This window comes from Lemur catta, chromosome 15, assembly GCF_020740605.2.
Source record: "Lemur catta isolate mLemCat1 chromosome 15, mLemCat1.pri, whole genome shotgun sequence".
Taxonomy (NCBI): domain Eukaryota; kingdom Metazoa; phylum Chordata; class Mammalia; order Primates; family Lemuridae; genus Lemur; species Lemur catta.
Genome location: NC_059142.1, coordinates 56,067,316 through 56,083,211, shown reverse-complemented (window position 1 = coordinate 56,083,211; position 15,896 = coordinate 56,067,316). Strand labels below are relative to the sequence as shown.

At 62.7% G+C, this 15,896-nt stretch overlaps 1 protein-coding gene across 9 annotated transcripts in view; it reads right to left on the bottom strand.

Annotated features, from left to right (window-relative positions):
• BAIAP2 (BAR/IMD domain containing adaptor protein 2) overlaps positions 1-15,755 on the bottom strand; it is a 66,413-nt gene extending 50,658 nt beyond the window's left edge. For 8 of the 9 annotated variants that reach the window (XR_006739466.1, XR_006739465.1, XM_045569657.1 and 5 more), the window contains exons 1-2: positions 15,577-15,714; positions 849-924 (exon numbers count right to left, since the gene is read on the bottom strand). Coding sequence is in view for 7 of the 9 variants with exons in the window: in XM_045569657.1 (XP_045425613.1) it covers positions 849-924; positions 15,577-15,630 (130 nt within the window). In the remaining 2 variants the exon portion in view is untranslated. Of the gene's footprint in view, positions 1-848; positions 925-15,576 lie in introns of all 9 variants that reach the window. The other variant, XM_045569655.1, reaches the window with a different exon arrangement.
• Between the last annotated feature and the right edge of the window lie 141 nt (positions 15,756-15,896).

Here is a 15,896-nt window from a genome sequence, read left to right as displayed (position 1 = left end):
CCCGGACAACAAACACCCCCCCACACGTGGGTGCCAGGACACCACGGAGCCACAGAGGACCCAGGGCAGTGGCAGACACAGGCCACGCTGTGGGCATGCAATGTCTTCCCTGCAAGGGGGTCGGGCAGGGTGGGGTGGGCTTTGTTTATACAGATGCCACCGTTAGAGAAACAGCCCGACACCCTGCCCGGACAGACACAGTCAAGGGTGTGGGAGACCAGGGGTGAGTGTCCAGGAGCAGGAGGTCCCCAGCCATAGTGCGACCCAGCCGTGAGGAGCCAGCCAGTGCTGCCAGGGTGGAGAGACCCACACGCACCCACGGCCAAGGGTGGGGCACCTGGCACCAATGTCCCTCCCCGAGTGGGGGCCGGGCAGGGGCGGGAGGGTCTCAAGACCATGAGCAAAGGGTCTGGCCCTGTCTCCCCCAGACCCCAGCGCCCTCCATCCTGGCTCTCTGTGAACTATGGGAAGCTCATTCCTCAGGGGGCCGTTGCAGGCCCCAAACCCAAAGCTGCTGCGGGTACTAAAGACAGCATTTAAGCCCGGACCCCAGTTTCCAGACACTCCTGAGGGATGGACGCCCACACTCCCCACACCTTGTCTCTGGGGTGCCGAGCTTATCCCACAGCCACAGGGTATGACGGGCTGCACGGCCCAGGGCACACTGCCACCGTGGCGGCGGGGGACACCTGCACTCAGCACCTGTCGGGTTTTGTTTCTGAAACAAAAGACCTGCTTCCGCTCCTGGTCAGAACCCGCAGGCTGTGCCAAGGTCCGTGTGCCCAGCCAAGAATCGCTCGAGCCGAGAACACCCTCGGCTCCCACCCTGGCCGCGGGCCCAGCCCTACCTGCCAGCGCCTTCTCGTAGTTCTTCCCCATGGCGATGAAGTTCCGCAGGCTGGGGTTGAACTGCTCCATGATGGTCTGAAAGGCAGAGGAGAGAAAGGGAAGGCGTGACTGGCACGGCCCCCCCCCCCCCCCGAGGACTCCAGAGGGTCCAAATGCTGCCGGGAACCTAGAGCAGGTGTCACCTCCCGGGGTCGCGACCACAAACACCGATGTCGGCTTCCCCAGTTCAAACCCCACCTTGTGCCGGCCGAACGCCCTCGAGCAAATCACCTTCCCAGCCTCAGTTTTCACGTCTGTACGATGAGGACAAGAAGAATAAAAGCCGCCAAGTGGGGGATTGTGTGGGTTTAACAAGGGGACGTCCACAGGGCAGCGCGAGGTACACACTCGAGGCTCACAGGCGTGCTGCGAGGCTGCTCCCGTTGGCAGGCTGAGTCAGCCCCGAAGGCCCCCCCACCGGCCACGCACAATCGCTCAGCGGCGCCAGGCACCCCTCCCACTAAACCCTAACCCAACACATCAATTACCCAACATCAGCTCTCATTAGCGCCAGCGCAGCCTGATTTGCAAACACCAGGCTATGAATAATCCAACGGGCTCCGGCTCTGTTTGCCCGACGGACTGGAGTCTTGGTGCCAATATCAGCAGTTCTTAGACTCAAGAAATTAGATTTTCACTGTGAAGGCCAAATAAATGTTTTAATTACAAGGCGTAGAAACAGGCGCACACAAACAGCCAAACGAGAATTCTGCCGGCATAAGGTGCACTGCCTGTCCGACAGCCAAGCCCTCGGCCAGGACCCCAGAGGGGCTGAAAGAACCTGTCTCAGCCCTGTTGTGTGCTGGTGTGAGCCTGGTCCTCCCCGAGCGTGGGGGCAGGGGCGGCCTGGCCCTGTTGCAGGCACAGGAAGGCTGGGGGGCCCAACCACCCAGCCCCAACTGCGGGCCTGGGGCACCAGCTCCCGTCCTCAACCCACAGGACCATCTGTGGACAAGGCAGGCCCTCCCTGCTGCGAGACCCGGCTCCAGAAAATCCACTGTTGGAACACACTCCCTCTGCCTGCCCTGAGGCAGAGACCTGGGTCCTTAGGGGATGAGGCCCCGAGTTCTGAGCCACCACCTGCCCACAACCCCACGCTCAGAGCTGATGTCCACGATGGCGGGCAGGATGGGAGACAGGGCTCCCCTAGATGGGAGGAAGTCAGACAGGCACTGCAGGGACAGCAGAGGCATGAGCTGGGGGGTGGCACAGCAACAGGGCAGTCCCCAGGTTGACTGTGCCTTCCCCAGGGCGAGACGGCACCAGGAGGGCCTGGGCAGAGCAGTGAGTCCCGCTACGTTTAAAGATCCTCTGGCAGCTCAGGGGAGACGAGGCTTCGGCAAGGGCCCCGGCACACCCCAGCAGACCCGCCGGGAGAGAGGTAGGCACCAGGCAGTCCTCTGGTCTGGGACCGGGGACACAGCAGTAGCACAGGCTTCACGCCAGGCCGTGGAGCCAGGTGTCTGGACGAGTTAAACCCCAGGAGTGCCTGGGATCTGGGGCCAGGGCTGCCACTCAGGTGGTGGCATACATGGGACCTCTCGCCCAAGAGAATTCCGAGTGGGAGACCACGCCCACTGTTATCAGCAGAGGGGGGAGCGCTCGGCCCCGGGTGAGCTCACACGGACCGTCCAGGCAGGAGAGGTGGCAGGTCGGGGCAGGGGACGCTTCAGGGCTGCGTGTGCCACAATGAAATAGCAGAAGCAGGGTGGCCAGCGGTGAGGGCGGGCACACCCTGACTCTGGTGTTCTGGTGTGTGTGCACATCTGTGTGTGTTCACGTGTGCATGCATGTTTGTGTGTGCGTGCTACCGTGCACATGTGCATGTACATTTGTGTGTGTGCGTGTGCACTGAGCTACAGCGTCAGACATGTTTCTGGCTGTGTGTGACACACACAGGTCAGAGGACACTGACCAGAGGGTGGGCATGCAAGAGCAGCCCCCATGCTTCCTCACTCCTGAGAGCCGGCTTGGCTCCAGGACCACGGCCCCCAGGCGGAGGAGGAGGCTCAACCCAAGACCAGCCCTCTGAGCTCCGTTAACGTCGGAGCGACAGGAGAAAACAGGCCAGGGGCCAGCCAGGGCCACACCCTCTGCACGGCACACCAACAGCTGTGAGGCTCTACTTCCTCAGCACAGCAGCTGGCTCACATGCAGGAACGCAGGGGGAGGGGCAGGGTGGGGGGTGCCGGGGCGCCAGCCAGGCCACCTGGACAGGTACACGGCCTCCGTCTGCAAAAGAGGCCGTGGGCAGGACGCGGGTGTCGCTGTCTCGGCCTGAAGTGGGGGCAGAGGCATAAATGCCGTTGCGCTGACATCGCAGGGACAGCTCTCCTTCGCTGTTGGAAGGGCCGGTTCCAACTTCCAGCTCTCGTCCAAACACCTGGCACCCTGGTCGGAAAAGTGGGCCTTCCGTAGTGCCCTGCTCTGGGTGCTGGCGGTGAATGTCACCCAACCTTCTTCTGGGTCACTCCATCTCCCAGGAACCAAAGGAGGAAGCCCGGTGGCCCAACAGAGGACCAGCCCCTCCGGTGGGAGACCCCGTTCTGCCTCCCCGAGCCCCTGAATCCATCTCATCACCCTAGAGCTCATGTAGAGGCCACGCTGACCTCAAGAGAAAACCAAGATGGGCCCAAACCAATCCTCAGAGGCCCCAGGTGGGGGTTCCTGCCCCCCAGGACAGCCTACTGCAGAGTCCTGGTCTGGGGGCCTGTCCAGCCTCCCCAGGTGCCTGTGGCTGACAGGGGCCTCCCGGGGTCCTGGCATCCCTGGGAGGGGCCACGGCAGCCTCCACAGCAGGCCCAGCCCCTCCGGGGAAGACCACCAACTCAGCAGTCCACAGGGCCACACTAACGCGACTTTTCCCAAGTCAGGGAACAAGTGTGTCTTTTTCAGACTCTGCCAGGAAGGGGCTGAGCTCCACACCCAGACACCCTGGGGCAAGCGCTTGTGGGTGCGGGAGGGGAGGGCTCCGCTGACTTCAAAGGGGAAGGGGCATCTCTGTTCAACAGCATGAAATGGCATGCGGAGAAGTCACAGAGGCCATGGGGAGAAACTACACGGGACAGTAACCCCCAGCACTACGAGGGGCCGCCCTGGGCACAGGGTTGGGGTCAGGCTGCGTGGTGCTGTCCTAGAGCCCGTGGCCACGCCCCCAGCCAGGACAGAAATCCCACACCACAGCGATGACCACACCTTCTTCAGACTCTAACCTGTGTTATGCAAAAGACAACTCAACATCTTTGGAATCTTGATGCTGCACACTGAGATCACGTATTTATTCCTTGGGTAGCTCTTGTGGCCCAAGAACCATATTTAACTGGCACATTCTGTCACCCATTTGTTCGTCCAATATTTACCAGGGACACCTTTCGCATGCAAGGTGAGGTGCTGGGGTGACTGCCCCCCACAGAGGGGTCGGGGAGGAGGGGGGTCCCTGCCCAGCGGTGCTGGCGAGCCCAGGCACGGTGCCTTCCCGCAGTGACTCTCAGAGCTGGATGTCCCCAAGGCTGGGGAGCCACGTGGAACCCAGGCCTCGCCCACGGCAGAGCCCCAGCCATGCACTTCTGCAGGGGCAGATGGAAGGCCACTCCACCAGCTGCACCCGTGGCTGTCAGGACAGCCGAGCTGCTGACCGTTTTGACTTACTGGTGCCCACTCTGCCAGGCCAGCAAGGACAAAGGACAGCAGAGCCTCCACCTCCCCAATTTGGGGAAAGACAGGGTGAGCGGCCAACATCTTCATGGCAAGGAGCTCTGCCCAGGGACTGTCCTCCTGCCCACTCCCGAAAGGTGCCCGGGCACCGTCTGCCCACCCTGGACTTCTGCTCCCCCTCAGCTCTCACGCCTGTGGTGGCCTCGCCAGCACTTTCCCGCAGGGCTGCCACAAAAAGCAAAGTCTCCGGATGACAGAGGAAGAAGTGACAGCCTCACTTCCCCTCCAGCCCCCCCACAGCAAAGGGGGTGGCACGTCTGGCCACACCCGTGCACGTTGTCACGAGGGTGCACGAGTGTGCGGTCAGGCTGGGCCGCGTTCTCTCTCCACTCAACACTCAGAGGAACAGAGAAAGTGATGACTCAGGACTCTCCCCAGCTGCCAGGGGAGGGGCTGTCTTTAGACCTCTCATCACCCAAATCCTCACCCAACCATCCCTGAGTGTCATTGTCCCATTCTACAGATGGACAAAGTGAGGCTCAGGGCAGCAAAAACCCACCCACTAGCGCCCGGTGGGGCCCAGAGTCCTGGCTTCAACCCCAGGCCAACTGTGCAGCCAAACTTGTCCCCTCTGCACACTGGCCCCAATGCTGTCCCCAACAGGCTCTCTCGGGGGACCACATTCCAGCAATACCAGGAAGAAGGGTGAGTGACGAGATGACATGCTTTCCACCCCGTGCCCGTCCAGGAGGGCCAACACCCAGGGGACTGGTCACCGGGGGAAGGGCCCGTGCCTGCCCATGGGCACACCCAGAGGCACCAGCTCCAGCTACCCTCACCTCCTGCTGTCTCCGCTCAGCAGAAGCAGGTGCCAGCTGTGGGCTCTGTGTGCCCACTGTGCAGCCACTGCCCGGGCGAGGGCCCGTGCACGCAGATGAGGACCCCTTGGCACCACAGGCTGCTGGTGTTTACCTGGTGGGACATGCCCAGGACACCAGGCTCCCGGGAAAGGGAACATGGGACGGGCTGGAGCCCCAGGGCCAAGACTTGAGCACCGAGGGAGCCACAGGAGGGACCTGGCAGTGTGTGGGCGGAGTCCTCCCGGGAGGACTTCTCAGGGCCTTCCATACCGAGCTGCAGGCTCAGTTCCCCCAACTGGGGCACCGGGAAGGCGGCGACATCCTGCAGGGCCACCAACACACCCCTCCCCCAGCACTGACGAGCTCCAGAACCTGGCTGGGGGCCCAGCTCATGGCGCCAGAAGAGTGGGGGCGCGGGAGTGGGAAGGATGCCTGGCTGGGGAGCGTGGAAGGTTCCGTGGCTCTCTGAAAGCTGGGACATCTGCCCTGGGTGATCCTGCCTAAAAGAATAAAACCAACTCCAAGAGCCCAGTGAATGCTGGTAGGGCTGCCTAGAAGAGGCAGACCTTGAGCTGCATCTTACTTATTTAGAGTCAGAGAAAAAGAATGTGTATGCACTGATTTGGAAAATGAGTAGACATGTGGAAGCTTCCAGAAGGCAATGGCCTATGGGGTGAGGATGGGTGTGCAAAGGCCACAGATTTCAGGACAGGCTCCAGAGGGAAAGAGGAACGAAGCCATCAGAGCTCAACTCCCCACACCCTTCACAGCCAAGGCGCTGCAGTAGGGTCCCCACAGCCCAGGGGAGAAGGTAACCGAGTGGCCCAACCACAGTGCCGGGGCTGTCCCAGGCCCCAGACACCCCCGGCCGCAGCCTGACAGCATCCAATCTTGGACAAGGACCACAGGGCGCTGGGGCCGGGCCGGCCAGTCCCTGAGGACTCAGCAATGGGCCGAACATCAGCAAACAGGGGCCTTTCTGTGGCGGCCGGAAGGAGAGCCCAGACTGCTCCAGAACAGACAGGGCTGGAGTCCCCGCCCCAGCGAGGGCGCTCAGGGGTCTCCAGACGGCACAGAGGTTCCCGGGCGGGCCACAGGGCCATGTGAGATGGAGGCGGGGGTAGCCCAGCCCCTTCTGGGAGCTGGGGGAGACCCGGGGGGGGCCGCCATGCAGGCCCCATGCCGTAGCAGGGGCTCCAGCAGGGCCCAGGGAGAAGCCCCTGCCATAATGCGGTTGCCCCGCTCTCGGCCTCTGGTAGCTCCCCCAGGAAAGCTGCCAACATCCTAATAAAGTGACTCCTCGTGTCTTTGGCACGGCGCCCAGACGTGACAGTAGGGAGCAGGGCGGCCTCCAGGAGGGGCCAAAGGCGCAGGGACTCCTTCCCACCCCCACCCCCCCCTACCATCAGGGCATCGCAGGCCCTGGGAGAGGGAGTGGCTGCAGCCAAGCCAAGGCTGGAATCACTCGGGACAAAGACAGCAATCTGGCCACACCTGCACCAGGCCTTTCCGCACGCCCCATAGGGAAAAGGTCACGGTGGCCGTTCACCTGGGTCGCAGACCCCCAAAGTTCCCAGAGTCCCACTCCCCTCTTGGGGTCACAGCAGCATCACCCTTTCCTTAGGCCTTGGACACCACATCCCCACCCCAGATTCATCCTGGGGTCTGCAATGCTCAGACACCCCAAGCTGAGCCCCCCCGGACAGAGTCTCCAGGGCAAGGGCCACACCCAGGGCCTTGTGCACAGGAAGCCCTGAGTCAGCCTGTGCCGGAGGAGCGTGCCCAGCACCGTCAGCCCCACAGTGAGAGCCCCCTGCCCCGGGGCCACCGTGCAGCAGGGTTGGAACGCAGGACCAAACAGCCTGGCTGCTTCCTTGCTGTGCAAAGGCATGTCCTGCCCATTCCAACTTCAGTGCAGACACGGCCCCCTGCAGACACCCCGCGATGTCCGGCCACCCCGGCCTGGGTCACAGAACTTAGCACCAACTGCTCAGCCGGACAGGCCGTCTGGTACACATTCAAATCGCTTTCTGTCCGTAGTTAGCTGGGGCGCTCCCCAGCCGACTGTCCTATAATGAAACCAGCGTGTCCCCAAGGAAATCTTCCTGTTGTCATAAACCCAGGACTGTGATTTGATTGAGGTCACAGGGAGAAAAACCATTAAGGGCTCGAAACAAGATTGGCCTAAAAATAGACATCGCCCCAGGCGACCCTTCCCCGCTGCCAGCGACGCACCTGCACGTGGGGTGGGGCCCGACTGCTCACGGGGTGTCATGGGTTGACTGCGTCCCCTCCCAAAATTTATATGTCGAGGTCCTAACCTCTAGTACCTTACGGTGTGACTGTATTTGGAGACACGGTCTTTACCAAGGTCATCAAGGTGAAAAATGAGGCCATACAGGTAGGCCCTAGCCCATGACTGGTGCCCTCACGGAAAGGGAGAGTGGGACCCAGACACACACAGAGGGACGACCACGTGAGGACACAGGGACAAGACGGCATCTACAAGCCAAGGAGAGAGGCCTCGGAAGAAACCAACCGTGCTGACACACTGATGTGACCTTCCAGCCTCCAGAACTGGGAGGAAATAAATTCTGTTGTTTGTGCCCCCAGTGTGTGGCACGCGGCACGGTGGCCTGCACTAAGACAGTGGGTGGGTCCACTTCCAGTGTGGGGGAGCCCAGTCACCATTCCCTCGTTACCGCTGACGACAGAACCAGGTCTGGCTCCTGTGCCCGTGAGAGCACACAAGGCTCCGCAGCCCTGCTCGACCCGAGCCTCGGCCCAGACGTGGGGCTGGGCTCGCACTGCAGAGACGGGGCTGGGCACACGGCACTCCTGCCACCAACCCGGGCCAGGCAGTAGGACGTGCTGGCCCGGAGGTGATGGCCACAGACAGGCACACGGGGACCCCGGCGCCCAGGAGATCAGACGGCAGCAAGAGGCCTGGGCTGGCTCCCTGCTGTCCACGGCTGCCCTCTGTCCCACAAGCTGCTGGTCACAGCCACCACTCGCCCAGTGCCTACGTGCCAGGAAACACTCCACCTCTCGCTGAATTATCGATGAGAAAATGGGCACAGACGCTAAGAGACCTGCCCGACATCCTCAGGGCTCCTGAATAGAAGGACGGAGGCAGCAGGTTCCACGGCCAGGTGGGGGCCCTGGAGCAGGCCTGGCTCATGCCCCGGCTCCGCCACGTGCAGCTGATGAGCTGGACAGGCTGTGTCACCCCCGTGAGGCGCCCCTATTAGGCAGGGAGCCCCAGGACCCCCACATGAAGCAGGCCTCAGGACAAGCGAGGTCCTGCACGCAGAGCTCTTAGCGCGGTGTCTGGTGCAAGCGAGCCGGCAAAAGTCATGGCAACCACCCCAGACGACAAAGCCGGGCTGTTGACAGCCGACGTCCTGCCTCCCCTGACACAGAGCGGGGTGTGGCGGCGCGCCCAGGCCCAGCACCCCAACTTCACAGCCACCTCCCAGGTGGGGCTGGGACCCCTGCTGCTGGCCTAACTGCAGCCCAGGGCTCCCCCGTTTCCAGCATGGGGCCGCCAAGGCCCTGGACTCCCAGCCCAAGGCAGGATGGGCCAAGGCCTGGGCGCCATCTGTCCCCGGACTGCACAAGGACGGGCCTTCCGTGAGATGGCAAGACAGCCGCCCAGGGTAGAGGTGGCGCGACTGGCCCTGCAGGCACGCCCTGGTTTAAAAGCCCCACCTGGAGCAGCAAGACTGCTCTGCCTGCTCTCGGCAGGGTCCATTCCGACCACGTTCTCCTGGACGGAATTCTAGCTCCTGTGGGTGGTAGACACCCTCTTCTCCCACCCCACTGTCAACGTGTGGGTTTCCTTCACGGCACAGATGCCTGCGCAGCCCCAGTGCCTCTTGCAATCTGTGTTTCCACTCCCATCGCCGGCAGCAACCACGACATGCGTGTGGTCACCTGCATGGGCCCACCCGCTGCCTGTCCCCCGGCACAACCGGGCAGGGGCACGCCTGGACATCTCACTCTGCAAGCCTCGTAAGGACCATCTGAAGAAGAAACACGAGGCCTGGCCGTTATCTGAAAACACGCTAGTCAACAAAGTACCAACAATAAAAATGGCACAGAAAGGGCGTGGAGGAAACCCGAGAGGTGCTCAGGAGCCGTCCGTCAACACCTGACGGCGCAGGGGCAAGCACGGGACGCCCAGACCGACAGCCTGGGGCTGACACCTGGCTCAGAAGTCAGACTCTGACTGCAAAAGAAATTTTAGAAAAACCCTACCAAGGTACTGTCTAACAATTCTAAGAGAACTGTTCCCGTAAGTATAAAATAAAAACCATAAGCAGGAAGAAAGCACCCTGTTATAACTGACAGCCCGTCTCCTCCAAGTGGTCCGCAGCATCTTGCGGTCTCCTGCAACTGACGACGTGTCAGATGTGACAGCGCCATGTGCACAGCACCTCACACCCAAGGCCCTGGGAGTCCTGTCTCGCCACTGAGAAGGTCAAGGCTGGCTCCGCCAGGCCTGGGACAGGGACCTTGGGATCACCCAGCCTGCCGTGTCCACTGCTCACGACACTGACCAAGGTTACACAGCCAGGGCCAAGGCCAGGCCAGGCTCCTCCCGGCAGGGAGCCCAGGTCCTGCAGTGCGAGTCAGAAGGAGCGGAAGGCAGGCGGGGATGGACTCGAGGGAGCCACTGGGGCATCACTGCAGCCCGGCAGCAGAAAGGGGCCCCAGGCAGGGCAGATCCCAGCCTCCCCGCCCCCTCCACAGCCCCCTTGGCTCTTCTGGTCCCCTGGGCATGGGGCCAGCACCAAGGGCCCCCTGGACACAGCAGGTCAATCCACTTCCTGCCAACACCACAGCCAGCCTAGGTCAGCCCCATGCCAGGGCCACCTCTTCAGCCTCCGCCCACCCAAGAGCCATTCGCTTGGGGCACAAGCCTGCCACCACCTCCAGGGAACCTGAGGGCGGCCTGGGCCACTGCTCCGGGAACAGACAGCTGACGAGAGCAGGCCCTTGGCAAGCGGGGGACAGCGATTCACCGCAAACTCTCCAGAACCCAGAAACCAACTTCATTCGTCCCCCAGCACTGACGGGTCACCGTCCCAGCGACCACTGGCCTAGGCCCTAGGGATATGTCAGTGATCAGGACAGACCAAGTCCCCACAGCCACGGAGCCAAACAGGTCCTGAATTATCAAACCTGGGTCTCAGAGGCACATCACATGGGCACAATACGACATCCCCATTTAAGAGAGGCCTGGGACACCCAGGTCAACCTCCTCAAGGGCCTGCAGGCAGGAGCCGCTGGGCACACAGTGCAGGGACACAGGCGTGCCCCTTCAACCTCCCCGGCCCACTCTGGGTGAAGCCCCCTCCGGGTGAGGCCCCTGGAGTCATCTCGCAGCTGTACAGGCACACTCAGGGCCGGGAGTGAATCATAGCTGGGGGCGGTGGGAGTACGTTGGAGGAAGGTTCCAGCTCCGTCCGCGCTTGCCTGTAATTACTACAGGCCGCAGGCAGCGGATCCTAGCGCAGTGCTGCGAGGGGGAGGCTGCCAGCCACCCGGCCGCCCTGAGTGCAGGGTTTCCTGCACAGGCCCGTGCAGCCACAGGGACGCTTCTCCACTCTGAGCCCCAAGGAAAACATTCAGACAGGGTAGCCAGGGGGACAACAGAGAGCAGACCCCGCTGGGTGCACCGCGGTCCAAGGCGAGAGGACAGGAGCCAGCCCTGGCCAGCAGCGGCGAGAGGCTCCCCAACACTGATGGACTACTGGGGAGTCTCCACTCAACAACAGTCACAGGCAGGTCAGCAGAGGGCCACTCGAGGCTGGATGGGGACAAGCAGGGAGGGCCAGCCCTGCCCACCACCCACTGCTCCTGCAGTGACCCTGTTAGTGATCTGCTAATTGGGGGAAAGGTGGGCCAGGGCTGGCCTCTCTACCAGGCTGCTGCCCCCACTCAGCCAGGCCATGCCGCAGCCCTCCCTGCAAGACTGCCCGTCCTGGGCCGTGCAACTGTTACCTGTAGCCTGGGGACACGGCTTGGACCTTTGAAACTTCAGTCCAAACGTAGATGGTAACAAGAACACAGCTCCCAGCAGCACTCACCCTATGTCCCTCCCCTCCGACTGTGGCCCTGGAGCTCAGAGTAGCACGGGCCTTTATTTGACCTTGAACCTCAAATCTGCTAGATTAGTCACACGAGCCAAGCTGACCTCACCAATAAAGCACACATGCTCAAGGCAAGACCCACCAGGACAGCAGCACAAGCCAGACACCCTCTCAACCCAGCCAAGAACTTCACACCCCTGGGACCACCCGGTTTCAGCCATCAGCAAACCCTGACCACAGGCACCCACGCAACCGCGAGCCAGGGGCCAGGTGCCTCAGAGCCAACAGGAATGCCCTGTGCCCCTGGAGCCAGCAATCTGCAGGACACAACCTGGGCCAAGGGCTGCAGGAGCTGGTCGGCTCAGAAGCCAGCATGATGGAGAAACTGTCCTTCACTGCCCTGGCTGCCCTACAAAGGGGCCAGATCAGCACTGCCCAGGAGACCCAGTCCTGCCGAAATGCCAGGGGAGGGGTGGCGCAGGTGGGCACAGGTTAAGGGAACATGCTCGAGGAAAGGGCAGTGCAGACCTGGCTATCACATGGGAAGGCGGTATCCAAGGGGGAGTCCCCGGAGGTACAAGCACTGTGTGCATATGTGCACACAAACGTGTACACACATACACACATGTGCACCCTCATACACACAGAGCTGGCCACGGCACCGTGACTTCTCTGCTCCTCAGCAAAGCTGACGCCTGGTCTGCTGCCCTCCTGGCAGGAGGCTCCACTGCCAAGGCGGTGCCTGTCAGAGATGCCATTGCACCACCTCCTAACGGAGGGCCACTGAGCCCTGTCCACCCTGGACACCGCGTTTCAGACGGCAGCCAATGGTGCCCTGTGACTGCTCAGCTGCCAAGTGAGGGTCAAGGTGGCCTAAGGTCATCAGCAGAGCGCGTGGGAGCCCCATGCTTCCCACAGCCCCCCAGACACCACCTGGAGAAGCAGGCAGGTGTCTGGAGAAACAGGCCAGGCCTGCACAGACAGGCCCCCCCCATCAGAAAGGGCAGTGGCCGTCCCCTACCACCCAGCACCTGACATCCACCGCCTGGTGCCAGCCCTTTCCAATCATGCCAGAGGCGACAAACCCACTGGCTCTCGGCTCCAGGAACACTGTGGCCCTGCCCCCTTGCAGGCCGGCTTTCCCGCCACAGCCGCAGGGTGAGGAGGACAATCAGATGGCCTCTGGTGACCAGCCTGCCCAAGGCTCAGGGGCCACAACACCGTGAACAGCTGACCGGAGGCTTTAATAGGACCTGCTCCTCCTGGGGCTGGTCCCGCACCGACTCTCATCCTCAGGACAGGCTGGAGCTGCCACTTTCAAGGGCCATCGGGTCACCCAGGAGCTAGGGCTCCTCTTAGGATACAAGACAATTAGAAAAAAACACCAATCTGACAGTGTCCCTGGCACCGCCAGGAACCACAGCCAGACACTACGGAAGGCCCCCTCTGCACACGGGGACGCCTGAGGGCTCCCCGACAGGACTGCAGTCTCAGGCTGCCTTAACTCTAAACAGTGCACTCGGTCACCTGGGGGCAGCAGATCCTCCCCAGCACTGTCCCTCGATCCGGGCCATAGCCCAGGGCTGCCCCAAGCTAGTGTCAGGCCTGGCTCCAGGCTCTCCCTCTCCCTCAGGGCCCAGCCAGTCCCTGCCCCTGCCGCACCTGCGGGTGCTTTCTCAGCAGTCTTCAGGAAGCTGTTCTGCTGCTCTCCCCTCATCTTCCACGAAATTCCCCGAGGACACAGCTCCCAAGGGAACTGAGCCACCAGGAAAGAGGTCAAAGTCTGCGTTACAGATTCTTCCAGGGAGAAAAATCAAAACCGTACATTTTATTCTCACACTTTTAGTCAGCAAGGCCAAGGACGAGCGTCCTCCTCTGCCAAGGCAAACACCGCTCACAACTGCAGTGAGGCCATGCAAAGGCCAAACCAAACAGCCCGGCCACATCATGGGGTGACACCAAGTGGGTCACAGCACAGCCACTCCAAGAGGCACTGCCAAGGCTCCCGCCAGCTGCCCACTCGGACACAGGAGCAGCCCCTCCAAGGCCACCAGAGGCAGCACCGTCCCAGGAGAGGACGGGGCACAGTGCTGCCTGTACCAGCTGGACCGGCCCAGATCTGCACACGAGTGGCTTCAGCTGTGCCTCTCCGTGGGCTGGGTTTCTGCCTGGCTGACGCGCAAAGCTGCCCAACCTGTACTGGCACTGCTGAGGCACCTTGAGCTCCCCAGTGACAAAGCACAAAAAGGTAACAGAGCACCAGGACTCGAAGACTCAGCAGCCAGGCCCCTGTGGCAGCAAGAGCCACCTGCCTGCAAAGCCACACCTGCTGGCCGTGCAGCAGCAGTGCAAGCTTGTTGCCAAGCAGGAGCTCCCAGGGTGGAACAACTCTCAGACAGCTACAGCCCGTCTGTGCCCAACCCTGCAAAACCGTACCATTTCACTGCCACACCTTCACTGGGAAACTCACCAATCAACTGACCAAAGGAACACAGAACTTGCGTGTTTGATGTGTGGCCCACACCTGCCAATCTGCTTCCAGAAGGGCTGAAAATCCCCAACACTCTGATCCCAATAAGTTTTCCTGTCACCCTCCTGCTGAAAGATCTGTCTCCAGACGGTCCAGATAAATCCCAGCTCCATCTGGGTGAAGGTACACGCCAACTGCCCCGGTTACGAGAGTTTTATTGAGGACAATCATGGAATTCCCCAGAGCAAAGCCACTCTATGTACCCCTTGAAATTCCACCATGAAAGTTCCTGTTTGTGGGTTTCAGCGTAGAAGCTGGGGAAAGAAGAAGAAAAGACAATGCCCAGCCCTGCTCTCCCACCCCTGCAGTAACGAGCAAATCGTAATGCAACTAATGACTAATAATTTAATAATCCTCCCTCCCTTGACAACATTTGCTTCCACAGAGCAACAAACCAGGAACATGTGCCACACACTGCGTGGTCCCAGACGCAGAAACCCCGGAGGCTGCCCCTTCCCCTGTGGACGGAGCCGGCCTCTGGGACCTGCTTACTGCCAGGGCCAACGGACTTTCAGAACTTATCGGTAGCTCCCACACGCCTTAAAATTCCTCTGAACCGGAGTAGCTGCAACTTTAAAACCTTTATTAAAAGCTTTGTTAAAGCACAATCTGCCCCCTGGACTCCAGCTGGAACCAAAGGCCACCCCAGGAGCCTCCATCTGGCTGTCCCGAGCCAGCCAGTTAAGAGGGTTTCCAGCCTGCGGCTAACAAGGCGCAGCTGCCCTGGAAACTGTTGCTCTGCCGGCTGCCAGCCCTGGAGCGGCCGCGACCCGCACCTGCCCTGTGCATGCGAGCTACCCGCAGCCTCAGACATTTTGGAAACGAGGCACCCCATTGCGGGAGGCCCCCCCCACGACAAAATGCCCCCGCCCCGACTGCAGGCCCGGAGCCACGGGGCCGCCCGCGGGCGACGCAGGGAGCCCCGGCCCGCGCGTGCAGGCACGAAACGGCCCAGGAGGGCGGCCCCGCGTTTCTGGGCTGCGAACTGTCGCGGCCCGGCGAGGACGCGGGTGCGACTCCTGACACACCGACGCCGAGCGGCGCCAGCCTCCCCCGCGCCCGTCCTCCCGCTCCGCGGTTACATAAGATGACGCTCATCCGTCCAGCGCCGCCGCCGCCCGCCGCCCACCGTGGACGGCGGCAGGAGCCGCGGGCCGAGGGAAGCCTGTTGCGGCGCAAGTGCGGGGCTTGCGGGCCGCGCGGGGAGGAGCCGCCCTCGCCCCCGCCTCACCGGCCCGCGGCCCGGCGGGACTCGAGGGCCTCGGGCCCGCGCCCACGACGCCACGGCGGCCACGGGGAGGCGCGCGGCCGTCGGGCCGGGCAAGGCGCCCACGGGCCGGGCGGGCCGAGGGGTCCGGGCGGGGCGCCCACCTGTGACAGGCCGGGCCGGGCCACCCGTCCGTACCCCGAGGTCCCGGCGGCCGCGCTGGGAAGACCCCGAGGTCCCGGCCTCCCGGTCCGCGCTCGGCCGGGGCCGCTCCAGTCGGGCCAGAGCGCGCGGGGCCCGGGCGCTCCCGGAGCGGACTCCGCTCGGCGCCGGGCTCACCTTGTAGACATTTTCCGTGAGCCGGTGCATCTCCTCCGAGCGCGACAGCGACATGGTCCTGGGTCCCGGCTGCACCTCAGACCGGAGCGGGGGCGCGGACGGCGGCGACGACTACAACACCAAGCGAAGAAGCGCGTAAACGGGAACCACAGAACGCGGCGCCCGGCGGCGGCCGCTTTTATTGCCGCCGCAGGCCCCGCCCCGCCGCAGGCCCCACCCCCCCTCTCCCCGCCCCCGCCGCGCCCGGATCACCGCCCCCGGCCTCCCGCCCCCGCCCAGCCCAGCCGGTGCTAGGCAACCGCCAGGCCCCGCCTCCGCAC